Source organism: Eubalaena glacialis, chromosome X (assembly GCF_028564815.1).
Source record: "Eubalaena glacialis isolate mEubGla1 chromosome X, mEubGla1.1.hap2.+ XY, whole genome shotgun sequence".
Taxonomy (NCBI): Eukaryota; Metazoa; Chordata; class Mammalia; order Artiodactyla; family Balaenidae; genus Eubalaena; species Eubalaena glacialis.
This window is the reverse complement of record NC_083736.1, coordinates 117,814,768-117,841,634: the sequence shown is the minus strand read 5'-3', so window position 1 is coordinate 117,841,634 and position 26,867 is coordinate 117,814,768. Positions and strand designations below refer to the sequence as shown.

The following is a 26,867-nucleotide window of genomic DNA, read 5'->3' as shown; positions in this document are numbered from 1 at the left end:
AAATGGCGGATTAGAAGAGGCAGTTAAACTGTGGGGAGGAGATGAGGTGCAGCCCTGGGTCTTGCACTAAAGGGAGGAAAGGGGGGCATGTGAGCTGCCCTGGGCTGAAAGGCCTGCGAGTGGGTCTTGGCCAGGCACCCAGGCCTTCCTGCTGCCCAGGAACCCCAGGATCAAGTGTCAGGGGTCAAAGGTAAAGGCCTGGGCGGGAAGGCCCTGGGGAAGCAGGATCATGTGGAGAACATGAGCTAAGTCCTACTCACCAGCCATGTGATCCTGGTTGAGTCTGTTTTCTCATCTGTAAAACAGTGAAAGCCGGATCCCTTGCCCTTTTTTGAGAGAATGGGTCCTGGAGTCATTTGCCTGGTTTGATTCCTGCTTTTTTCATATCCTTGACGAGTGACCTTGAGCGACTTGGTTAATCTCTATGAGCCTCGCTCTGTTCTCTCACTTGTAAAATGGGAACAATAAAAGTACTTTCTCAGAGGTTGTGGGGATGAAATGGGAAAATGCAATAATGTATGGTACGCTGAAAAATTTCAGACGGTAGATCTCATGTTTAATGTTCTTACCACAATAAAAATTTTAAAAATGTAAAAGAATGCATGTAAAGCACAGTGCCTGGAACATAGTAAACACTCAGTGGATGGTAGCTCTGATGATGATGATGATGATGGCGGCGACGATGGCGACTAATTTTATTATGAGCAGCTGTCTTTGTGGGGCGAGCCTGTGGGGGAACAAATGACTCAGCAAACAGAGGCCCGCTGTTGGGTGTTACAGGCTCTCAGTGAGGATGGCTCAGAGCTGCGGCCTTTGGGTGCAAGTATCGGTGGTGATAACTGTCACAGGTCACCCTCACGCTCGGCAAGCTAGGCCTGGTGGTCCCATCTGGGGGACTCCTCGGCCTGGCGCCTTCGCCCAGCACTCTGCCCCAGAGACTTGCTTCTCTCCTCCCCCGACCCTGCTCCCCTTCTGCTGGCCCCAACTTTCCGTGACCACCTTTGCCAAGTCCTCCAGCATGGGGCTCCCCTCATCCGGTCCACAAGGCTACCCGTCCTTTAGCACAGGAGGTGGTTGGCTGGGCGTGGCATTCATGCGAATCCACGTACGCACACGCATGCTCACTTGCACGTTCTCAAACACATGTGCTCCCCAACTGAGCTTCTGGGAGCCTCACATCCCCGCCGCCACCTCAACTCCTCCCCTTCCTCTCCCACCACAAAAGCCACAGGTAACAGCAGTCCCCGGCTGCACAGCAGACAATGCAAAACCCAGAGGCAGGCTTCCTTGCCAGGCTGTTTTAAGCATTCAGCAGGATGTGAGCCCAGGTGGCTAACGGCTGGGCTGGCCAGAGACAGCTGTCCCCCACCCTCCCCCTGCCCCAGCTTGGCGAACTTGGAGGGGGCTGGGAGGTAGGCTAAGGGATTCTGCACGGTGCCAAAGAGCAAAAGAGCTGGACTGCTGACCCATTCTGGCCCCGCCACGTTCCCACCAAACACAGTGTGTCCCTGGGCAAGTCCTGGGGAGTTGAACTGAACTGGAGTTCAGTTCTCTTATCTGTAAAATGGGGAAACCAGATTCTGCCCACACAGGTTAAAGGTCATCCAAGAATGTGGAGGATTTAACAGCCTTGTCCCAGTGGCTGCACTTTGGAAAGCTCAAAGGGTGACACACGTGCCGGGAAGTCTGGGATAGTGATTGGGCAGTGTGCCTCAGGTTGTTCCCAACTTTGGGTAGGGCCATATTCCAGAGTGCTCCCCGCGTCCTCTCCTACCCCATGGCCAGATTGCTATGGCTTAACTCCCTATGCTGTCAGCTGGCATGGAGTCTGCCTAGGGTTTAGGAGTGATGGGCTCACACATGGGTGGGTGGGGCGCTGGGGTATGTGCCCCTCACCTGGCTGGTCTCCCTGACCCTGGGGTGGCAGTAACACAGCCAGAGGACTCAGCCACCATCCCTTCCTCTCCCTCTACAGGCACAGCAGGGAGCCTGGAGGCAGCAATTGTTCCTTCAGCCTGTGGGCTGCAGCCAGGAGGCCACTGCAGGGCCAGGGACAGTGGGGGAGGCCAGAGGTGGCCTCAAGGATGCGGGAAGACCAACAAGTCAGGAGCCAGTGTGGGTCTGGCTCTCTCCAGCAGGTGCTGACAAGGTGGGGCTCTCCCAGGGCCATGGAGCCCCCGGGGGGTAGGGCAGTGTCCTATATTGGTCTTGTGGGGGTGGAGCAGACAACAGCCTCTGCCAGGTTACAGGCTAGGCCTACCGGGCTCATGGGAGGAAAGGGACCAGCTGGCTCCTGTATCCTGGGGCTGGGGGTTTGGGGGTGGGGAGCTGAGGGTGAAATGTCGAAGCCCAGGTGTGGGGGGGAGCTGGGGGGGTGGGGAAGGTGTGACCCAGAAGCCCTGCACCCCTAGGGCTTGGCCCTGCAGAAGGAGGCTAAGGGCGGTGGTTTCCAAGCAATGGGTCAGCAGGGGCTCTCGGGGCACGGGTCGGGGGGTGAGGGGAGCTGAGCGAGAGGGTCAGGAGGGGAGTCTCGAGCTGCTAGACACTCCAGCTGAGGATGGTGAGAACAGAGACTGTCATCAGAGGGGCCAAGGAGGCGGTGGGCGCTGCCCTGGCGGCCAGGGGCTCCGTGTGCCGCTGCAGCCAGGAGAACTCCTCCGGCAGCTGGCGCCGCTGGAGCTCGGGTCCCACCGTCTCGCGGATGGTCTGGTAGTAGCGGTTCAGGTACTGGAGCTGCAAAAGGTAGGAGGGGTAAGGGCCTCCCCAGGCCAAGCTGTCAAGGTGTGGGAGCTTGGTGCCATCCAGTGTCACTTAGGCCCAGGTCCCCACAGGTCCCCATAGGTCCCCAGCCATCATCAGGTGAGCAGGGGAGGGATGCCCCAGTGTGTGCCTATAGGTGCCATCAGTGTGGACCCTCCCAAGGGAGGGGAAGGGGCAGAGGGTCTTGGCGTAGGGGGAGCAGAGGTGAGAGAGGCCCAGGGCTGGGGAGAAGGCAGTTAGTGGCTCGAGGGCTGAAGGGTAAACAGCACCGAGGGGCGCTCGCTCACCTGCTCGGGGGACAGCAGGCTGACATCGATGAGGTTCCGGTCATAGGGCACCAACGACACCACTTCAAATGTCAGGTAGGTCCCTGGGTACTGGGGCGGGGGCACAGGAAAGGTAGGAAGGCAGGAAGTGAGCGAGGGGGAGGAGCTAGGCTGAAGGGGCGGAGGGAACACTCCACCCAGAAGCCCTGGGCATGGGGAACTGACCTTGTCAAGCCTGAACCCTCCACAGTGCCCTTGGCCACCCCCGTGTCTACCAGTTAGGCACCCGCCTTTGGTGCTTCCCTCATGATTCCCGAAGTTTAGTCTTAGGCCTGTGTTTTTCAAAGTGTGTGCCTCCAGAGCGCCAAGGGATCCTGTTAAACATGTAGGTAGATTCTGCGGTCCACACCCCAGATCACTGGAGTGAGAATCTCTAGAGCAGGGCTGGGAACCTACATTTAAATAATTTTAAGGTAAGTATTAGATTTTTATATCTTTCTATCTGATTTCCATCTCTATCTACATCTCTCTCTCTATCCACATCTCTATGTTTCTATCCATTGATGTATCTATGGAGATAAATATAAAGAAGAAGAAATAGCCCATAATTCTCATCTCCCAGAGAGCTCTTGCATGTATGTGCTTAGAAAATTCAAACTACAAAAAGATACTCAATAAAAATGGAAAGTCTCCCTGCCCGGTTTCCTTCCTGAAAACATTTTTGGCACATATAGTATATATATGTGTATATTTTAAAAATTCACGCAAAATGGATCCTACTATACACTTTTCTGCACCTCCCCGCCCCCCTGCCATAGTAAACCTAGGAGAGTGCTCCATATTAGCACAGGGAGGTCTGCCTCACTCTTTTTAAGGGTCCATAGTGTGCAGATGATAATTTATTTAACCAATGATGGATATTTAGTCTGCTTCCATTTTTTTAAACTATTACCATCACTGCTACAATCAACATCATCGTATAAACATCTTTATACGAAGTGACGTTTTGGGACTATATATCTGGCAGTGGGACTGCTGAGACAAAAGGTATAGGCATTTTCAATATGTATTTTGATAGATATTATCAAACTGCCCTCCCAAAAGGTTGTACCAATTTGTACCTCCCCCAGCAATGTATGAGGGTGTTCTTTCCCCCACAAGCTCACAAGCACTGGGTGTCATCAAAGTCTTTCGCTTTTGTCAATCAAATGGTATTCTATTGTCACTTTGATTTGTATTTCTTTAAGAATAAAGTTGAGCATCTTTTCACATTTATGGACCATTTGTGTTGATCTTAGTGAATTGTCTCTTTACGTCTTTTGCCCATTTTTTTCCCGTTTTCCTTATTTCTGTCTTACTAGATTTTTAAAAGCTTGTGGTAAAAGAAGGACATTCCCCCTTTCTCTGACATACGTGCTATACTCGTCATACATCTTTTGAGTTTGTATATGGTATTGTTCCCATATGGATGTTTTTTATTTAATTGAGTCAGAGTTATCAATCTTTTTCTTCATGACTTCTGAGTCTTACATCGAAAGGCCCCTTTCCTCCCTGGGATTATAAATGAATTCAGATAGGTTTCCTTCTAGATCTTTTATGGTTTCACCTTTAAACCTTGATCCATTCGGAATTTTATTTTAGTGTAACAGTGAGGTTCTTCAGTTTAATTCCCCCCACCAAATGATTAGCCATTTGTCCCCCCTGCCCATTTATTAAACAATCTTCCTCTTCTTTACTGTTTTGAAGCACCAGCTTTATAGTAAGCTAAATTCCCATCTTGTTTATGGAAATTAGAGGGTCTATTTCTGGACTATTCTGTTCCACTGTTCCGTCTTTCCCATCTCTGGTGTCTTACTGTTTTAGTGATGGCTGCTTCGTAGTGTGGGCTAATATCTGCAAAGGCTAGTTTCCCTTATTGTTCTTTTCCAGAATCTTCCTAGCTATCTAGCTATCTTTGCATGTTTATTTTTACAAATAAACTCTACTATCGTTTTGTGAAGTTACAAAAGCATCCAGTTAGTGTTGAAATTGAGGTTGCCTTGAATTTATAGATTAACTTAGGGAGAAATGACATCTTCATAATATTGAGGCTTATTTCCAGAGACCACCATTTACTTAAATCTTTTTTATGTCCCTCAGTAGAGATTTTCTCCGTGTAAGTCTTTTTAAGTTTATATCTAGGTATTTTATCTTGTTGGTTGTTATTATACAGAATCTTTATAACTAACAGGCTCCCCTGGTGATTATTATGTGCATTGAGAACCAATGATTTAGGGCAGGGATACTGATTCATTTGGTTTGGAGTGGGACCTGGGCGTTAGCATTAAAAAAAATCTCCAGATGATTCTAATATTCTAATGTGCAAACAGGTTTGAGAAACTGATTTACGGAATTATTCTGGCGCTAAGGAAGACTCCAAATAAATTCATGACCCTACATTAAATTCTCCTTTGACCTTCCTTACACCCCATGCAGCCCAGAGTCACTGCCACGCTGTCCACCCCTCCAGCCCGCCTCAGTGGCGCTTTACCTTGGTCTTTGCTTCTACCACGAGGGCCACATCTTCAAGACGGATCCCAAATTCTCCATCCTGATAGTAACCAGGTTCTGGGAGACACAAGAGATGCTGGTGACATTAAGTAGGGGAGGGGACCCAAGCCCAGGTTTCCTACGCTGACTGAGGAGTGGCTGGAGGGCCCGGCTGGCCCCGGCTGTTGGCTTGGGCAGACCCAGCACCTGTTAGATGCTCCGTGGCTACTCGGAGGCCACTGCCAGACTTCAGATTCCCCACCCTCCCTTGTAAGGGTCCTGGAGGCACTCCCCTCTCCCTGTGTGCCATTGTCCTGTTACCCCGGCACTTGACTGGAGACTCTGGAGTTTGGATGTACAGCTGGAAACCAACTCCCATGGGCAAAGTGAGGGTACGGGCTGAAGGGGCTTGGGGTTAGAGTGGGACAGCCCATTCGGGGCTGGGAGTGGGGAGGTGAGGGAGTGCAGCGGTGGAGCCGGGGCGGGCCTGTGTGGGATTGTGCTCCTTGAAGGCTGGCGTTCCCTAGACTGCAGTCCTGGAGGAGCCCCGAGAGCCATACCGATGGAAGTGAACATGCCCTTGGCCATGGCAATGTTGCCAGACTGGAATCCCACTGGCCCTGGAAAGGGAGAGTCAGGGACAGTGTCAGCTCTCCTGCACTCACCAGCTTGGAAACTAGCAGGTTCCGGGGAAGAGCAGGTAACTGGAATCCCTAGCAGCGTGTGTCCACCGCATCACCGTCTACCTGCGACTGGTACAGACCAGATTGGCTCTGGCTTTTATTTCTCTGGGGTCTATGCCAGTCAGCCACTGGGCCTTGACCTGCCTCTCCTCTCTCTGGGGCCATCCTAAATGCCAGCAGAGTGGCCAGCTGCCAGCATTTCTCACTTACCCTGTGGAGCACCAACTCCCCACCAGCTGGGAAACCTTGCGTGGGTCACTGCACCTCTGTGGGTCCTGGTCATTTCCACACCTGTGAAACGCTCCACCTCTTTCATAAGAGGGGGGACTCCAGGGGAGTGCTGAGGAGATACCTACATTCGTGCACACACAGGAAGTTGCCAATGCCGTGGCCTGTCCCATGACCATAATTGAGGCCAACATCCCACAGGGCTCTGCGGGCAAAGGCCTCCACCATTCGCCCTGGAAGAGAGGTGACCTCTGGTCAGCTGGCTGGACCCCAGACTATTGGCTTTGCCCCTTCCTGCTCTCTTTTTCCAGACCAACCACCAGGATGGTGCCTGAGGAGAGGGCCCCCTGAGAGGCAGGTAACCATGCCCTATCTCCAGTATACCCAGTACCTGGACCTCCCCATCTGTGAAGACACCCGCTTCCTCCAGGAATCCTCCCGTGACCGCTGCAGCCCACACTGACCGCCCCCACCTCTGAGCTCCGGCTCCAGCTCCTGAGTTGGACTAGGAGACAGGAGGCCTGGGCTCAAGGCCTGGCTCTCCCACTAACCCTCTGTGTGACCTTGGGCAAGTCACTTTCTCTCTCTGGGCTGGATTTTATCTATACAGTGGATGGGATGATGATATAATCCCTGCCCCACTAGCCTCCCAGGGTCTGAGTGCAGTGAAATCAGGGCCTGAGGTTCTGGGTCCAGCCTGGTTTGCAAAACCCACCTGATGTAGCAGCTGGGAAGACGAGTCTGGAGAGATCAATGTTTCCTATCAACACGCGGGTGTACGCCTCCTGATGGGGAGAGGGCGAGGGAATGCGGTGTGTGGGCCCAGGCCTGGGTGGGGGGATGTTTGGGGGGAGTGCATGCTCATGCGTAGTCACCCAGGTTCTGGAGGATGGCCGGAGGAGACCGAGGGGGACCTGCCCAGAGCTGGGGCTTGGTCCATGCGGTTCTCTTTGGCTGGTCCACAGGGACGCTTGTAGGTGGGGGTGAGCTGAGGCCACAACAGTAGGGATTGGGGAGGCAAACTCCCTGGGCTGGAATCCTGACATGGCCACTCACAAATTTGACCTTGGGCAAGTGATTTTAACCGCTCTGTGCCTCAGTTTCCTGGTCTGTAATGGGACGGTCATAGTACCAGCTCATAAGGTTGTTGGGAGGACGAGGTAGACTCGTGCATGTCGGGTGTTCCCGACAGACTAAATGCTCAAATAGAGGTCAGCCCCCTTCATTGCCATTATCATGATCACCCTTTAGTTTTCTTAAGGCCTTATGGTTGGGTTGAGGCCTGATCATTGGCAGGTCAGCCTTGCTCTGTCGGGGCTGTTACCTTGTGGTAAGAGGGAGAGAGGTGGGCTGACAGTGGCCTCTTCTCCTGGTCACTCCCTGTGGCGATGTGGTGAGTCCCCTTCACCACACACACACACACACACACACACACACACACACACACAGGCTTGTCATCTTGAGCATGATAGCCTGGGGCATTGGATCTAACAGCTAAACTGAGCTCCTTGAGGCCTGACCAGTGTTTGTTTTCTCTCTCTCTCTCTGTCTCTGGCACAATGTCTGAGCCACAGTGCGCTTGCTGAGTGCACAAATGTGGCCCCCTGCTCTCCAGCCCCCCAGAGGCCCCCAGAAGCACACAGACCATGTCCTTGCCTCGACCCCAAGTGGACCAGCCCTCGCTGCTTCCTGAAAACCGCCAGCTCCTTTCCACCTCTGAGACTTTGCTGGTGCCTTTCTCTCCCCCTGGAATGGAATGCCTGTCTTCCTCTTTTCTGTTCAGCACAGTGCTAGGCTCACAGACAGCACTAAAAAAATATTTGTTCATTGAGTTACTGAAATGGGATGATGATAAGCTTGGGCTGAGGCCCTGTTGGGGGCCGGAAATATCTCTGGGGAAGTAGTTGGGGGCACTGGGTTTTCTGTTACTAATTTGCTGTGTGACCTTGGGCAAACTACTTAACCTCCCTGGGCTTCAGTTTCAGCCTCTGTACAATCAAATGGCTCTTGGCGGAGTGGTTGCTTGGGTGTCCGTTGGGTGAGTGTGGGTAGGGAAATGTGGTCCAATGCCTACCTTTTGGAAAGCAGAGGGGGTGCCCCAGTGGACTGTTCTGGTGATGTCTGTTGTCCCGTCCCTGTGGAGAAGGACAATCAACATGTCCAGCTCTTCTGAACACCTCAGGGTAGGGATCGTGGCCACGTGCTTCCCAAGTGCTTTCCACTGGGGTTTGAGTGGCAGGGCTGGGATGGGGGTGGGGAGGGAGGTGAAAGGAAGAAGATGGCTGCCATCATGCAATTCCCAAACTCAGCATCTATGAATGAAGGGGCTCTGCAAAGCTATCACGTTCAAAATCACTATGTTTTCTGAGAGTCCCAATTCCCCACATACATCTTCTACCCCCATACCAGCCATTTTGGTTGTTTTGTAAATCTGGGTTTCCTTGGGCCAGGCTGGCTCTAAAAGCAAGGCTTCCTCCAGGCTTCCTAGGAGGTAGGAAGGGATGGTCCCATTCTTACAGATGGGGAAACTGAGGTCCAGAGAGATCATAACACTCTCACACATTCATATACTTATTTGCTATTTATAGAAGAGAGGGAGGCAGAGCAGACGTCATTATCCCCATTTCACAGGTGAGGCAATTGAGGCCATGAGGCCATCTCCCTCTCTGAGCCTCAGTGAGGCCAGGTCTGGCGCAAGCACTGACTCCGCACAGTTCTCTCCATTGTAAACATGGATCTGCCCCAGGGATTTGCTCAGAGTCCCAGTGAACCGAAGCTGCCAGAAGCCAAAGTGTCTGACTCCCAACCACCAGCTGCAGCCGTTCCCTCAGGATGCCCGCTGTGGCCATCTCCAGGGGTGGGGGCAGTGAGGAATGATCCCAGGGCCCTAGGGACTCCTCCTTGGGAGCAAGCCACAGGGTGTGGCCGACTTCTTCAGAAGGAGAGAAGAGGAAGTGAGATGGCCATTTCCCTGGCCTCACCCTGCTGAAGCACGCCCCAATCCAGCAACGCCCCAAGAATTCACTTCCCCTTCGCACACTGGCCATCTCAAGTATACACAGCGCCACGCCGGTGACTGCGAAGGCTGCTAGGCTGAGCGCCTGCCAGGCTGGCTCCCAGAGCCCCGTTAAGGCTAAGTGTAGGGCCTTTATCATTAGCACATTCACCGCAGGATAGAGGATGGGAAACTATTCCTTGCTCCTCCATCAGTTCAGCGCACCCCTTTCTATCCCCCACTCTAAGTTTCCCACAGTCCACCTGCTTCCTAGATGAGAAGGGAAAATCTTCCAGCCCATCTCAGCTCAGCTCCCATGTGAATGAATGGGCTTAGTCTATTCTGCATGGCTGTCATGTCCAGGTGTTCAGGTTGTGCACTGCACAAAGGTAACACATCTAAAGAAATGCCATTCACCAAATGGGTATATACTAATTTCAATGAGAGCACACAAGTGGACACACAGATTGTGGGGTCCTGGAGCACGGGACAGTGCCCCCCCGCATAACCCTATCTGTGGTTGTGCACACACTCAGAAGAACACGCACATGTCTACTCGCAGACACATCCCCATGCTGATGGGTGTCCCCTGAGGTTGCTTCACTCACTGCCTACTGCTCTTGAAAGCCTGATCCTGCCCCCGCGCCCCATGACATGGTCACCTCACCGTACAATGAGGGAAGAGGTTGTGAGGACGATGCATCATGCTGGTGGCGTGCGGGACATGTCCAGGGTGTGCATGAGTGGGTGAGAATATGGGCGCTGTGTTTGTGCAGCCAGGCGGGGTTGCTGAGCGTGGCTGTTCGGACTGTGTAATAATGTTCGGGCTTAAAAAACATTTTACTTGCACAAGGGGAGTCATTTCCTGATTCTCACAGGGCAGCACCTGTGGGCAGCCCCACTGTTTTGGCCTCTGTCTGCTGCCCACCGGGCAGGGACCCCCACGTGTGAAAATGGGAAGGATACTCAGGCACATTCAGTCCAGGCCTCTCCTTTCTCAGATGAAGCATCCATGCCCAGGAAGGGAAAGCTTTGGCTGGCTCTTGGCTGAGCTGAGACAGCCGGGCCAGGGCTGGGTGGGGAGTACATACCAGTATTGTCCCCCGGAATCCAGCAGGTACATCTCATCTGAGGACAGCTTGCGGTGCAGCTCCTTGGTAGGGCTGGGAAGGGGAGAGACGCTGAGCAAGGAGCAGCCTAACCCTGACCTGGGTGAGGTGGGGGTCCTGAGTGAAAGCAGAGGAACCTCCTCCCCCCTGGGGGCCGGCCTTCTAGCTAACTCCTTTGCGGAAGTCATCATCTCCCAAAGGGCCCTGGGAGCCTACTGAGCTTCTGCTGCTAATGTCCTCAGCGCACATCTGTTCATCCTGCACATCTGTTCATCCTGCACCTCCCCAAGCAAGGCCCTGGTCCCCAGGGAGGGGAGAAAGGAAAGAGCCCCCAATGTGGGAGACGGGAGAACTTCAATGAGCACCCAGCTGAGCTATCTCTTTTTACATCAGGAGAAACAGGTCTGCAGAGAAAGGGCTCACAGAAGGCCCCGAGGGAAAGCCATGAGGGAGCTGGGCCTGGACCCAGATGCTGAGTCTGGGGCTTTCTCTAACTTCTTGCCACCTCTGGGAGCAGAGGGCCCCAAGAAGCCAGGGCACAGGAAGGGAGGGTACCCGAGGGTGGAGCTGGAGAGCAGGAGTTGGTAGGGCTGAGGAGTTCCTACCCTGTTACTCTCTAGTAGGGAGAAGGGGCTGGGCTAAGGCAGCTGAAGGCTTGGGGACACTGGAGGAGGGAATTCTGGGATGGGTCAGGCCAGCCACTGGAGGGTGTCTGCCCTCTCCCTGCTTTGCCCTTGCCAGGCTGAGGCCTCTGGTTGGCTCGACCCCCCACTCCCAAATTGCATCAGGCAGGCCTGCAGGTGTTTGTTTTGTACGGAGCCAAACATCTGGCCAGCCTACATCTTGGGCCCACCTTGGTTGGTTCAGGCAGAGTGAGTGGGTCCTTCTCCCCATGTGCTTGTGAGCTTTAAGAATTAAATAACTCACAGGAAGCCAAGGAAAAACATCCAGCAGCAGCCCCACCATCTCCCTTCCAGATCCTTCTGCCCAGAGCGCACCCAAAGTCCCAGCCGCTTGAGCAGAGAAATTACTCAAGTCTTTTAATTCAAAGGAGACTCCCAACGCCCGACTGGGCTCCGTTCCCCACCTCCAGCCTCCACAATGCTAAAGGCCTCAGAGCTTCAATGTGGACTCAGGTCCTCCACAGAGCCCCAGAAAATTCTTTCTTCTGAAGTACCTGTAGTGGGCCAGGGCAGCATTCAGGCCACTAGCAGAGATGGTTTCAAAACTGGATCCAGAGAAGAACTCTTCTTCTCTGGAAAGGACAAGGCAGGAATGGTCAATGAATGGGCTCAGGGACTAGGCTGGGCCCAGGATATCCAACAAGGGCAAGTGAAGGTGACGGCTGCCTCTACCTCAGCCAGGCTCCATTTGGCCTTCCCAGTCCCACCTCCTGCCACTTCCCAAGCCCTGACCTGTCACTCATAGACCACTCAAGGTCAGAGAAGCAGAGATTGTAGAGGCCAATTTTTCCTCCTCTACCTCCATTTTATAGATGGGGAAACCAAGGCCTTGTGTCCCAAAGTGAGTTCCTAGTAAAGCAAGAGTGAAGAAACCTAGCTCCCTGTATCTGAAAACTCCCTCAACTCCGGAGCAGCATCCTGGGCTAAGTGTGCCCTCAGGGAACCTCCCTCCGCAACCTGGTATTCTCAAGCGGTCCAAGGTCCTACCTGGCCTGAGCTGGCCTGAAGCAGACACTAGGGGGCGCTGTTGGGTTGTGGCCCTTCAAGTTGTCCCACTTTCCGCAGAGCTGGGGAATGTCGTCCAACACCGCTGCCCAGCTTCCCGACCACGACCACCCAAGAACCTGTCACTCCTTGTTCCAGAGGGGCCCTCAGATACAAGGAGGGTCTTCCTTCCCCCATAAGGAGACCAATCCCCCCTCCCTGTCCCCACCCCCACGCTAAGACAGTCAGCCGAAAAGGATGGCTGTGGTCCTTCACCCTCGGAACTTCTCCAGCAGCTCTGCCCCTGAGAACTCATCCACGGTGCCTTTGGGCACGTTCTCCTCCAGCCAGACCAAGTATCGGATCACAGCCACAGCGTCCCGCACCTGGAGCAGGGCAGGCAGAGAGGCGGGCCGAGGAATGGTCTCAGCCGGGGCTCAGGGATGAAGGAGATGGGGGGACTGCTCTGGGAGCTGAACTTTAAAAACATGAGGGTCTTACTGGCTATTCGATGATATTAAGGGATTCTTATTAATGTTTATATATATGATCAGAGTGTGGTCATGTTTTGAAAAGAGTTCTTGTCAGAGATACTGAAATGTTGATAGAAGAAACGATATGATAGATGGGATTTGCTTTAAAATCGTCCAGCAGCCGAGGACGGGGAGTGGAGATAATGAATGTAGGGTTGCAGAGGAAATGAGATTGGCCTTGAGTTGATGATTATTGAAGCTGGGTGATGGTGATGGGGATCATTATGCTATTTCCTCTACTTTTGTATATGCTTAAAATTTTCCACAAAAAAAGTTTTCAAAAATGAAAACACTTCATAGAGCGTATCCTAATTTTAACAGGAATATCCAAAGGGGCAAGCCATCCTCTCCCTGGGGTGAAGGAATTATTATAGCTAACACTTATTTAAGACTTGGAATGTGCCAGGCAGTGCTCAAAGCAATATATTAAAAATATATAATTACATAATTATACTTATACATATAAAACTATATAATCATTATATAAGTATCATATATTTATGTAATTATTATATATTTATATGTACATATTACATAAATGCATATATGTACACTATATATATTTATATTAATTATGTATTACAATGACTATATTTAAACATACATTATTTATTATATATTATTTATACTATACAATATAGATATATGTCTTTAATCCTCACAACAACCCTCTGCTATGGGTTACGGTTATGATCCTCGTTTTACAGAGGAGGTAACCGAGGCCCAGAGAGGGGAAGTGACTTACCTAAGGTCACCCAGCTAGGAGATGGGTAGAGGAACTAGGATTTGAACTCAGATACCATAGCTCCGGGGCCCAGGCTCTAAACCACTGAACCACGCTGGGGACAACAGAGTGGAGCACAAGTGGGTGCCCAGGAGTTTGGCGTCCACGTCTCTGTTTCACTGAGGGCCTTCTTCAGGCTCCTCCGGCAGGGTCTCCTTTCTAACCCATCAGACCGGGAGCTCCCCAGAGGCTCGTGTGTCTGCCTGCCCATGGACTTACATGGCTGGCCCTGAGGAGGGTCTGCTCCTTGCTGTTTTTCACCGCCTTGGTTACCATCACTGGGGAGTAGGTGTCTGCTATGAGTTTCTCCTGTGAGGGGCAGAGAGGAAGCGGTCCGGGAGCCCTCTCTAGGGCACGGTGGTGTTTGAAAAGGATTGGCAGGAAATTCCAGCTCAGATGAGACTTGCCGTCTCCTGGAGTGGCAATGCCCTTCCCGCGTGTGCTTTCTGACTACGCAGGGCTTTCCTAGTTTTCCCTTCCAGCCTAACCTTCTCTCTCTCCCTCCCTCCCTCCCTTCCTCCTCCCTCCCTGGTCCTGGATCCCAGCAGCACTCTGGGATGGATCCGAGCCTGGCCCCTGCCAGCCATGGGCTGTTCTGACAGTGTATTTCCTGCACATCTCATATCATGACAGCTACCACTTATTGAGCGCCTGCCGTGCGTTAGGCACCGGGCTTTACATGCACTGTCTCCTTTAAATCTCCTCAGAGTGACTCTTTTGAGGTTGTGACTCTTAGTGCCATTTTACAGGTGAGGAAACGGAGGCCGGATTGACTAAGTCACTTGTCCAGGGTCATGGCACAACCAGTTCTCAGTCTCAGGTTTGGTGACCTCAAAGCCTCTGCTCTACCAGCCTGTACTCCCCCAGCCTCCTTGACAACCTCTGAGCTCTCTGTGGACAGATGTTCTGTCTCTTCCCGGGGAAGAGTACCACTGCTGACTGACCAACTGCCAGAACGGCCCAGGGGCTGTCCCCCCCCCCACCCCGCGTTAGGTTGAGACTTATCAGGGCTGTTGGGGGGTGGGGAGGATGGTGCCTGGCAAACCCACCTTGGGTATCACTTCATAGAGCCCATACGAGGTGTAGCTGGTCCCGATCCAGATCTTCACGACTCCTGAGGTGTAAGCCTGGACGCTGTCACGGACTTGGCCGTAATCTTCGAGTTGCACACACATGGAACCCGTGCAGCCGGAGTTCAGGTACTGCAGGGTCTCGGAGCTAAAGCGACTCTTGTTTGCAAATAACCTAGGTGGAGAGGGAAGACCAGGAGGGTCCAGAGAGAATCTAAGGACAGTGCAAAAGACCAGCGGCCCTTTGTTCCTGGAGGTTAGAGGAGGCCTGCGTCAGGCAGCTGAGCAGACCAGATTTGGAGTACGTGGGAACAGAGGTCAAGGGGGTCAGGAAAAGCTGATCGGAGGCTTCCTCGAGGGTCCTGCTGGGGCAGGCACCCAGCTTCTGGGAAGGCTGCATGTTGGGGCAGTGAGGAGTTAGAGGAAGTCCGTGACCGCAAGCCAAGGACAAGCCCTACCTGATGGAGGAGTCAGTGAGCAGCGTGTAGGAATAGAAGAAGGGGTTATAAGGGATGTCACTGCTGCGAAGGTTGAAGAGCCCTGGGGAAGAGAATTGATGGGGACTATTTGAGGCTGACCCGCCTGACGCAAGTATACATGACACCTTTGCCCTACTGTTGGCTTTGGCCTCCAAGGATCCCCAGCCGCACGCCCACATCCTCTGCCCCTGAATGTTTCTCAGTCTTTCCGGAGCGGGGGAGGGTCTTTGAAGCACTAACGAGCGCTAGGGGCACTTTCTCCCAGAAAAAGGCAGATACCCAGCCAGTAGTCTGCACACGGTGTCGGTGGGTTCCCAGAATACCTGAAGCCCAGAGCTGGGGTCAGGTGAGAAGCGCTGAGCCACGATGGGATAGAATAGGGCTGCACGGGGTGCTAAAGCCAGGAAGCTGAGTGCCCTGGGCTCGTGGCCAGCAGGTTGGGAGGTGTTTGCTGGGCCTCCTCTCCTTCATGAGACAGAAGCCTTTGCTGCTGGGGCTTCCTGGTCCTCTGATGGCCTGGGGGCTGGCCCCAGATTGCACGGGGCTTCCTGGTTTCCTTAGCGAGCAGACGTGAGCTCCTGCCCTCACCTTAGTTCCCGCAGGCCATGACCACGGAGCTCTCAGAACCCATGGGTCAGTGGTCGCTGGGGGAGGAGTCCTGTGCTGCAGGGCCCAGGAGGCTTGGGGGTTGGGGGGAACCCAGGCACCCCCATGCATCCACAAATCTATACTCACAGGCCGTCTCATCAAGTGCGGACAGAAGCACGGCAGTTGGGGCCTCACGATGCTTCCGCATCTGGCTGCGGATGCCAGATACTTTCTCCTGCCAGCTGCTTCCTAGAAGCAAAAGAGCCAAAAGAAAGCATAAGTGATCTACCTTCTCTTTGGCACTCTGTTCCTGAGAGGGCTCCCTTAGGGCAATAGTTTTCCATTCCTTTAGAAGCAGTAGAACCCTTTCTTTAACCAAACTCTTGCTTGTGTAATCATTAAGGACATGGGCTCTTGACCCAGACTGTCTGTGTTTAAATCCTACCTCTGTCATTACTTGCTGGGTGACGTTGGGAAAATTAGCCCCTCTGTGTCCTATTTTGCACATCTGTAAAATGGGGATGGATTATAATAGTACTGTCTACCTCAATAGAGTTGTTATGAGGTCCGAATTAACTAATATTTGTAATGTATGTAGAATTGTGTCTGGGTGTATAGAAAATCTGGTATAACTTTCTGATTAATAAATAAGCATGCAAAACAGAGATCAGGAGAGCAGCCCTAGTTGAAGGGCAAAGGGATAGGGCTGGGCCATGTTTAATCCTCTTCCTCGAAGTAACCCCAGCGCTTACTAAAGCCACTTGGGTCTGGGCTAAGCACTTTGTGTACATTGTTTTAATCCTTACTTGGCCCATTTTACAGATAAGGAAATTGAGGCTTCAGAGAGGTAAAGTGACTTATCTATGGTTTTTATAGCTGGCAAGGGGCGGAACTGAGACTTGAACACAGGTCTGTTTGACTACATGGCTCACACTCTTATTCGGTATAGACATTGGACTATCTTGCTAATCTTGTTAGTCTCCAACCTTGTCCTTAAACTCTGTGTCACAGAGCTGTCCTTTCTGGGGTGCTTGTATCCTGGTTCTAGGACTTTGGTTTTCATCTTTTTTTCCTGCTCCCTGTAATCCCTCTAAAGAGTCTGCCCCTAGGCAGGGCTAGGAATTTGCTGGCAGAAGATCATAAGCATTAAGGGTCCTAGTTGGGCTGAGAGATTAGCATAAACAACATAATTCAATTTAAAAAATCTTTATGCAAACAGGTAAAACTGTTCATCAAGAACCAAAGCTTTGGGTGCGATACTTCTTCTAGGTTTATTTTATTTTATTGTGGTAAAATACACATACCATAAAGTGTTATCATTTTAACCATTTTAAAGTGCACAATTCAGTGCCTTTAGGAACATTCACAGGGCTTCCCTGGTGGCGCAGTGGTTAAGAATCCGCCCACCAATGCAGGAGAAACGGGTTCGAGCCCTGGTCTGGGAAGATCCCACATGCTGCGGAGCAACTAAGCCCGTGCGCCACAACTACTGAGCCTGTGCTCTAGAGCCCGCGAGCCACAACTACTGAGCCTGTGTGCCACAACTACTGAAGCCCGCGCGGCTAGAGCCCGTGCTCTGCAACAAGAGAAGCCACCGCAATGAGAAGCCTGTGCACCACAATGAAGAGTAGCCCCTGCTCGCCGCATCCAGAGAAAACCCCACGTGTAGCAACGAAGACACAACACAGCCAAAAATAAAATAAATAAAATAAAATAAATAAATTTATAAAAAAAAAGAGGATTCAAAGAATTGTGCAACTACCACCACTTTCTAATTCCAGAACATTTCCATCATCCCGAAAGGAAACCCTGTAGCCATTAGGCAGTCTCTCCCCATTTGCCTCTCCCCCTGGCTCCCGGGCCCCTGGCCACCACTAATCTGCTTTCTGTCTCCATGGATTTGCCTACACTGGATGTTTCACACAAATGGAATTCTACAATATGGGGCCTTCACTGACTTCTTTCACTTAGAATTATGTTTTCAAGGTTCATGGATGTGATACATTTTTGAGACAACAAATGAAAGCCAATTTAAATTGTTTGATACACACAGGTATCTTTGAGTAACTACTTTTCATGTTCTTCCCTTTGCTCTTTGCCCCCTTTAGAACCTGTGAGTGGCTGGAGAGAAAGTCTCTCTTGTCTCTGTGAGCTTAGAGACTCTGTTCTTGGGCTTCCAGGCCCAGTTCTGGCTCTGGATGGCTTTTCCTTGAAGACTAGCAGCCTGTGATGGCTTGGCTTCCTCTCACTTGTGGGAAGTGATAAAACCCATGTGAATTCTCTCCCAGTCCCTGGAAGGTTTTCCCCTTTATCCACTCCTCTTCCTGACATAACTGCACCCTTCTTTATCCGAATGGGATGAGTTTTATTTATGATGGAACTGTCTTGGATAGCAAGTTTCTTTAAAAACTGCGTCAAGATGCAGAAAGTTTCTGCAAGTTACATCAGAATGGATAAAGAAAATTGGACACAATTTTGACTTGTTTCATCAGACTCGCTATTTTGAAATTTCTCTCCTGTTTCTGGGATTCCTTTCCAAACAAGAAGTGTGCATAGACCTGTGTGTGGAAAGGGACCTCTCAGATTGCCCAATGTTTCTAGGAATCCAAGTCTATGGGCTTGTTCAGAATTCCTAGGGAGGTAGGGGCTGGTGGTGGCCAAGACATTGATTCATACTCAGTAGCCTGGGTCCGGTCAGTTTAGTTACTACTTACGAGAATTATAGAGCCTATTGTTCTTTTATGACATAGTTAGATGGTGTCAACGCAGTCAAGGTTATCGATGTTAGAATTTTGGGGGTCAGTTAATTTTCCTTTGCGGTCCGGCCAAAACTTGAACCCTAATCTGTGCCACAGACTGAGCTTGATCTTAGTTTTTGCTTCCTTTGTCCATGCCAGCCCATCTGACCCCGGCCATCTTACATCTAAATTTCTCATCACAGGAGGACCAGAAGTCAAGGTCTGAATGATTCAATACAAACCAGTCTTCACTACCAGACAAGAAGCTCATATCATGTTTGTTTCTCTCTTTAGAGGGGTAGGTGTTTTTTCATCTTTCTCCGACTCCCGTGTTTCCCCCCTTCCGGTTCCCTCTTGCTTCAAATCCTGACACTCTTTATTCCAGCATTTTCTAAATATGCTTCGAGGAACTTCTGATTCAGACTCTCTGAGGGGATGGGGCGTAGAAACCTGCGTTTTAAGAAAGCATCCCAAGCTATTCAGGTGCACATGAAACCATTGCTCTGGGACCTCTTAGGATGAATTTTTCAGCCAAAGGAGCAGCAGCGGGGGCCTGCGTTGCTCCAAGGTGGGAAAGAGAAAGGGCGTAGGAATCACCTGTGAATGCCTCCTGCAGGGCATAGATGGGCTCACTTGGCACCGGAGGCCTCTCTGACCCCCACAGCAGGTCCACAAGGTTGACGGTGATGGACACCAGCTCTCTGTCAGAGTCTCGGAGGGCCACGTTATAACTCTCCCAGGAATCTGCAGAGGCAGGAAGGAGTCACTTGTCCCTTGCCTGTGTATGCCTCCGGGAAAATTGTGACTCAGGCAAAGCTCGCTCTTGTCCCCTCTGCCTCCTGTTCCGCTCAAGTAGCCTGGGCTGTGCCCTCTCGCCTTCCTCCTTCAGCTTGCCCTGAGCCCGCCCCAGTGCTGCCCACGGTCAATTAGCTAAGCTCGCCCTTTTAAGTGCCAAGGGCTGCGGGGCCCTCTTTTCGGTCCTGTCTGTTTGACTGAACTTCAGTGCCACAGCCCAAAGGAATGGTGAGGTTCAGCCCACTGGAAAGGCTGGCAAAGAAGCCAGATCTGAAGTGGGAGCCTTTCCGTGCATATTCATGAGGACGGCACCCTGGGGGCAGGCTGGCCAGCTGGCAGGGGCACTGGAGCTCAGGGAGCTGTGTTCCTGGACGGGAGGGGAGGGGACTGTGCTTCCTTTTGTAAAAAAATTGTTTGGCCACGCCATGTGCGCCATGAGGGATCTTAGTTCCCCGACCAGGGATCAAACCCACGCCCCCTGCAGTGGGAGCACAGAGTCTCAACCACTGGACGGCCAGGGAAGTCCCAGGGACTGTGCTTCTTTACTCAGAAACCTCTCAACTCCTTTGACCCTTCCAAGCTGCCTTCCAGAAGAGGGCTACCAAGTGGTTCTAGTGCCCTGATTGTTGGAGTTCCAGGGCACAGAGGATGGTTCTAGGTTTAAGAACATCCCAGCCTACCCACTGGCTAGGTCTTAACGATTCCCTGAGTCTTCTAGGTTGGGTCTCTGCACTCCGGACTTAAAAAAAAAAACTATGTTTATTCTTTTAAATGTATCTTCATTACACAATCCAGGAATACACCCTTGTTGCAAAATATTCTGCAACTACAAGCTCAAACACCCTATCTTTAGAGTCACCCTGCACCTCCTTCTACCAAGATGTGCTTCTTTACATCCTGAGGGTCTGAGTCTCCCTCGTTGGTGTGGACAAACGCAGGGACTGAGGGAAGAACATACTGATGGAGAAGAGGAAGGGGTCGAAGCCCACACGCCCTCCAACAGGAATCTCGGTGAGGAGCCAGGTGACAACAGGAGTGGTGCCAACTGCGAGAAAGACAAGAAGGGACACTGAGGTTACCCCAGGTCCTCCAGCCGGGCTTCTGTCTGTGACAGTCCTTCCACGTCTGTCCTCCTTGATATCCGCCTCAAAGATTAGGGATGGCTGCAAATTTCTTGAGCTTCCCACAGGGGCCCAGCATGGCCTTCCATGCACCCCCTCACCTGTACCTTCCCGAACCCAGTCTGGGCTCCAGGGCTTGGGGAACAAATCCGTGGCGTCCTCTTACCTTCCTTATGGAGCTCCCAGATGCAGTCCATCTGCCGCTCAGCCTGGGTCCAGTAGCGGCTGTCGGTCCAGAGAGCGGCTTTCCCCATGGTCACCACGGCGACTCCTGGGGCAGAACAGAGAAACTTGGAGGGGAGGGTGAAGGTGCGGAGCGTGGCTTTAGTTAGCACTTTAGCAATGCGGTGCTGGCTCTGACAGTGTCACGAGGGGTCTCTGGAAAGAGTTGTTCTCCTCCCTTGGAAGGGAGTGAGGCAGGAGATGTTAAAGAGAGTGTTGGGGGGAAGGTAGCTGGAAGTGTGTCCTGAGCTGGGCATCTCTGCTTTGCCTTGAGGCCCTTTCCTAAGGGGGCATTTAGCAGGACAAGTGGGGTCTGCTTTTGGCCATCCCCAAAAGTCGATGCTACATGTAGGTGCTCTCAGCAAAGATGGTGTGGCAGTCAGTATGAAGATGCGGTGGCTGATGGGAACACTAAGCCAGGGGCTTAGCTGAGGACAGGCAGAGAGGCCAAACCCAGCGACTTCTGCAAAGAGAAGAAGGGCCCGTGATGGGCAAGCCAGGCAGCTTGAAGCCCAGGGGAGGGATGTTTAAGGATCAGCAAGGGAAGCTTAGGTTTCATTCAAGGCGCCAGGATCAAGGTGGGAGGCCGATTCCAAAACTGGGACCCCATAAAGGGCCTCTATGTTTGTGTCTCATTTGGCCACGTGAGGTGATGTTATCCATAAGAGGACCAGCAAAGTAAAACTTTGTCCCTAAACGAGCCATTGTGTGAAGGGAATCAGCGGACTCCTAGTGGCTAGATATAGAGGTAGCAACTGTCCCAGAAATGGAGCCCAGGGAGTGCCGGCTGGGCCTGGCTGTGGCCGAGGCAGCGAGCACAGGAAAGAAGTCAGGAGGGTCATCTGCTTCATGCAGAAGCGTGGCTGCTGGGCTATGAGATGTGTGCCCTGGTGACCCCTTTTGGAGTGGTGAAGGGGGAGGCAGAGAGAGGAGCAGGGGCCTCTGGACACTCGCTCCTGGGCTCCTGGCTGCTGAGAACTAGCCACACCAGGGCCTCTCTGACCACTCTGGGTCTCCCACCAGAAACAATGAGGGCCGGGTAATGGCTGTCACCTGCAGACCCTGTAAAGCCTGTAATCCACGCACGCCTCTTGTCATAGTCGCTGATGTACTCGCTCTAGGAAATCAACAACACCGTCATTAGCCTTCTTCATGGAGTCACACCCCGCATGGAAGGCCCCCAACCACATCCCGGTTCTTTCTGTCTAGTCAGTTTCAACCAGTCCTACAAGCCCAATGGGTACATCATAAATAACTTGTGCAGAGAGCTTTACACATTATTGTGTTTGGGTTCTCATAATCCTTGGAGACAGATCTCATTATTCCCATTTCGCAGTAGAGGAAACTGAGGCTCAGAGAAGTTCAGACACTTACCCAAGCTTCTTATCCCTTTTCGGCAGGTGGGAAAATGAATTCAAGTAATCGTATTGACACTGAAAATGCCTTCTCTTCCAACTGGGCTGTTGCTGGGAAGGTGGATGGGGTGGAGGTGGAGCCAGGGTGGGAAAGGGTGGGATGGGTGGGTAGGGGCGCTGCTTTGGGAAAAGCAGTTCTGGCTCAGACCATCTTCTTTCCTGTCTGCTCCCCTCTCCCGGCCTACACCCCAAACTTGTGGAATCTTGGCTGCTGGATCATTTCAGCGCTCCATCCATCAGCTGATAGGAAGGGCTGTGCCAGAAGGGAGCTCAGGGTTCTTCTAATTCAGTTCCCAGCCCACATTCTAACCTCCTAGGCAGGGGTATCCTAAACATTCATTCCGGACCCGCCATCTAGGAATTGATCAAAATCGTTCTGAAGTTGTTTATAGTTTCATTGCCTGAGGTCAAGGAGATTTGGCAATGTCTTCTCTACTATGTAAAGGAATACATTCTTTCAGTTGCCCTAAAACGCCCGTGTCCAAGCTCCCCACTTCCTTCCCTTTGCCTGTCAAATCCTTTTTCTGTCTTCCATCTTCCGATTCTTAACAGCGTCCTGTTTGTGGCCTGTTCTCTTAGGCCAGACCCGGCTCGGGGCGGGGAGGTGGTGGGGGGTTGGTGGGAGGAGCCATCCCTCACCATGTGGGCATCCGTGTCGGGGACGATGTAGGCAGAGAGATTCTGGGTGTGCATCTGCTGGCGGAGGGCTGTGAGCTGCGCTGTGGTATTGACCACAGTAACTGGAAGGTACTGACAGGTGACAGGAAGACACCAAGACACACACGCACACAGACACACATTGCTTAGAGAAAATGTCGCCGGGGCCCCCATCCTCTCCTTAGGCAGGGATTGGGGTTGGGTAGGCTGGGCCAGCCTGGAGAGGGATGGGGCAGAAGCTGATGTTATGGATTAGTCTAGATTAAGGTGCCTGGGCTGAGTGGAGATGGAGGTGTTTAAGAGCTTGGAGAGAGACTTTTTGTGACAGTAATGGGACCTGAGTCTGGGATGGGGTAGGGGGTGGGTAAGAACTGCAGGGTCCTGAGCCCTGGCACTGGGCCAGGCCAGGGGATGGCCCCTCTTTGGATACCTTGGGGTAGAGTTGCCAGTTTAGCAAATCAAAATACAGGATGCTCACCCAGTCACATTTGAATTTCAGGTAAACAATGAATAATGTTTTAGTATAAGTGCGTCCCAAGTACTGTTTGGGGCATACTTATACTAAACACATTATTCATTATCTGAAATTCAGATGTAACTGAGCGTCCTGTGTTTCACCTGGCAGCCCTACCTTGGGGACTTGTTTCAAGTTTCCACTCACTGGTCCCAAATGGCAGAGGAGAGTGGATGAGTACCCCCAGCAGTTTGGGACATTGTCCAGAAAGATCGTCTCCAAGCCAGACATTTTGTTAAAGGTTATTTTATCTTAAAAATAAAAAGTGTGGGCTTTTTGTTTTGTTTTGCCTTCTACTCCAGGATACATCCATGTTTATTTTAACATAAAAATAATGTGGTTTGCCCACCTACCTGCCTGCCCCAGTGGTCTCATAAAGTGGACGAGGCAAGCAGATGTATCCCATTTGTCCTGAGACTTTAGTGACCTGCTGGCAGGCCCATGAGCCCTCACCTTCCCATGAGCCCTCACCTTCTGGCCTGCTCCTGTCTGGAGAAGCTCTTTCACACTCTCATCTAGTTGTGGAAAGAATCCCTCTGGTCTCCAGCTAGGGAGCTGACGACCTTTCAGCTCCAATATGCTGGGCCTTCTCACAGTCTTCACACCCGAGGCCTCCCTCTCTTGACCTTCCGCTGGCTCTTCTAGCCCTCTGTCTTCCGCCCTCCTCCCCGTTCCTCTAGAATTGTTGTTTTCTTTCCTCCCATCCTCTTCCTGGCCTCTGCTTAGCTAGCCTCAGCTAAAGGCTGGCTAGGGGCCTCCTCCCTCCTTGCTGCCCCTCCTCCCTCCCTCTCGCAGGGGCTGCCTGGGCTCAGGCCTGGAGGGAAGGAGATGACCTGCCGTGGGAATGGCTGGGAGGGAGGGATAGGGGCGGATGTCAGACACCTGAGAATGCGCCGCCCGCCCCGAGGGAGGTTAATCAGAAACAGTGGCCCCAGAGTCCGGAAATCAGGAGGAAGGCTGGTAGAGGGTGAGGCTAGCAGCTGGGCCCATGGGGGATGGGGAGGAAGGTGGGAGCTGTGGGTCCGGGCGGGGCGGGGGCGGGGCGGAGGCAGGGCCTCACCGGAGGGCTGATTGAACAGTTTCTCACATCCTCTCTCAGGTCCAGTGACTTTGGGCGGCCCCAGGCACAAGCTAGAAACCGGAGAAAAGTCCAGGGTCACTTGGAGACTGGATAGGTCCTAGAGAGCTGGGGACATGTTCCCCCAACCCCGCTCCTGGTCCCCACAGGGCCTGCATCCTTTGAAGCAGGAGATGCTGTCCAACTCTACTTGAGGATAAAAATAATTACATTTCATAGGAAATCAGGCTGAATTGGATGGCACCCTGGGTCACAATCAAAGAAACCTGTTTCATCGACAAGTGATTGCCACTTTTGGATGGGTTTTAGTGCTCATTAAATCAATTTTTTCCTTCTAATCTAATTGGGTCTTTTCAGGATCTACCGAACTGGAAAAGTTGTGTGTAAATTAAATTTTTGTAATCAGATTTTCTCTTAAATGCTCTAGAGGATCTCGCTAAATAATCACCCCACCTTCGTTTTACCCTTCTATAAATCTAATTATATATATATTGGGTTTACTTAAATTCAAGGCCCACTTCTACCATTTCTTACAGTCCAAATATCTGCCTCTCATTCCAGGCTACAGAGGCCAGGCAATCCCAGGCTGACATCGTCCCCTGGTGGGGAAAGGTGGGTTAACATTTAAAGAGCTCCTACTATGTGCTAGACACCGAACTCAGCAATTTACCTATAGTTTCTCTTTTGATACTTGCAACAACCCTGGGAAGTGGATATTATTGTCTGCTTTCTACAGAAGAGGAAGCTGAGGCCCAGGTATGTTTAGTTACTCGCCCAAGTTTTGCCACAATGAGTCCGTGGCAGAGCAGGAATTTGAACCTAGGCCATCTGAGTACAAAAAAGCCAACCATGGAAGGGTGGTGCCCCAGAAGGGAGAGAATGTATAGAGACTTAGTTTCCAGTTGGGGCTCTGCCCCAAATTTGGTGTGTCCCAAGAAGAGTCGCCCAGTATTCGTTGAGCAAACATTTCCTAAGCCCCTGCTGTGTGCCAGGCACTGGGCTAAGTCCTGCAGGCTCTGGGCCTTCACACCCTGAAAGTCTAGGGGTCTCTGATAGGCCTTCCCTCCAGCCCTCCATCTTTTAGGGGGGGAATCTCCCCAGAGGTAATGGGGGTCTGAGTTTGGGGAGACACTCTACTTTTCCTTTCTGAGTAGGTTGAGCTACAGATGGAAGTAGTACAGCTGGGTTCTAACACCATGAATGCCTTGCCTCACTCTCTCTCCCGGTCCGGTCGCATAAACTCAAGGGAGAGATGAGACCCACCCTGCTGATTTAAGAGAATGAACACTCATTTCTGTAGGAACAGATCTCTGGCAAAATGGTGGCTCTAAAACACCAACATAAGAAGCAAGACACAGCCAACCCATGTCCCTCTAGACACCCCAATTGCTGTTCTCTGAGGTCAGGGCTGTGGCTCCCAAGGGCAGGCTCTGCAGCCGAACCACTCTGTGGTCCCTGGCACGGGGCCTGACATTGGGGAGGTGTCAGGAACTGGGTACTGAATGAATGAGTAGGGTCCTGCTGCCACAGAGCAAAGGGAAGGAGGCCTCCCTAGGGCCAGGGTAGAGAGGATGTGGAGGGTGCTGAGCTGGGCACTTAGCTGTGACTAAAGAGTACAAACAGGACACCATAGGGTGACAAAGACCAAACTTTAGCTAGGCTCCTCCAAGCCCTCTTCTCCATTAGGCCTTGACTGCCAAGTCCATCCCGTCCTTACTGGGCCTGCATCGCCCTGTCTTAGCAAGAATCCTGCTAAGTCAGCTTAGAGAGAATTCCCCACCCTTAGTTTCTCATCAACCTTGATATCTGATCAAATTCCTCATCATCCATCCTTGATATTTGATCACCCTGCCTTCAGCAAGGATCCTATTAAGTCAGTTTAGCAAGAATCTCCTGACCCTTGATGTCTCCTCTTGGCAATTTTCCATCCACTGACCCCCTCACTCTGCTCATTGACAAGAAGTCCTCAGCCATCTTTGCTGTATTCGGAGTTGAGCCTGATCTTTCTCCCCTGCTGCAGCGCCCCTATTGCAATAGTCTTGAATAAAATCTTCCTTACTCTTTTAACAAGTGCCAGAATCATTTTTTCTTTAACAGGTGGGAATGGAAAGAGGCCAAACCAGACTTGAGATGAGTCTTGAGGGTCCCCAGGACTGGCCCTGGGGTTCCTCTTCCTCAAGACAGAGAGAGGGACCAAGAAAAAAAAGAGACAACCTAGGCCCAGCCTTCACTCCAACCCTTTCTGAGCCCACAGGGGAGAGGCCAGAACTGCTCTCCAGCTGGACCTGCCCTCCCAGCGTGGGAGGGAGAGACGGGGGATGCACATACCACAGAGGAGGACAAGCCAGGGGTAGCAGCCCCAGGGAGCCCAGGCCATGGGGTCTTCAGATGCCGGTGCTGGGTGGATGGAGGGTCAAGGGAGAGTGGGCAGGGCTGTTTCCTTGGTCTCTTCTTCCAGGGCTTTCCGGGGCAGGAGCAGCCAGGGGGTGGGGGCTGGCAATGGGGAGGAGGTGTCCAGCTGGTGGATGGAGAGTCCTCTGGTCTTTGGTTTCTGAGGGTTCCAGGAGTCAGGCTGGGTGGAGAAGACTCGACTGCCCCAGGCAGCCTCTGCTGGCTCCCTGTCACCCAGAATAGGG

The 26,867-nt window shown here is 52.0% G+C and overlaps 1 protein-coding gene across 4 annotated transcripts; it reads right to left on the bottom strand.

Moving 5' to 3' along the window:
• Window positions 1-571: 571 nt before the first annotated feature.
• On the bottom strand, window positions 572-26,867 carry XPNPEP2 (X-prolyl aminopeptidase 2). Of its 4 annotated transcripts, XR_009698864.1 has the most exons (22): window positions 26,560-26,867; window positions 24,214-24,284; window positions 22,622-22,732; window positions 21,621-21,684; window positions 20,512-20,616; window positions 20,183-20,269; window positions 19,027-19,173; window positions 15,839-15,940; window positions 15,083-15,164; window positions 14,604-14,799; window positions 13,774-13,863; window positions 12,514-12,623; window positions 11,748-11,825; window positions 10,553-10,624; window positions 8,541-8,601; window positions 7,182-7,251; window positions 6,595-6,699; window positions 6,116-6,175; window positions 5,557-5,633; window positions 3,048-3,137; window positions 1,897-2,733; window positions 572-727 (listed from the first exon to the last, which is right to left on the bottom strand). XR_009698864.1 is itself a non-coding variant. In XM_061177720.1 (21 exons), the coding sequence occupies exons 1-21, from the start codon at window positions 26,606-26,608 to the stop codon at window positions 2,539-2,541; spliced, it is 2,022 nt and encodes a 673-aa protein (XP_061033703.1). In that variant the 5' UTR covers window positions 26,609-26,867; the 3' UTR covers window positions 1,223-2,538. The 4 variants fall into 4 exon arrangements, 3 of the variants coding, with proteins under 3 accessions (XP_061033703.1, XP_061033704.1, XP_061033705.1); XM_061177720.1 differs by lacking the exon at window positions 572-727 and having other exon boundaries at window positions 1,223-2,733; XM_061177721.1 differs by lacking the exons at window positions 572-727; window positions 22,622-22,732 and having other exon boundaries at window positions 1,223-2,733.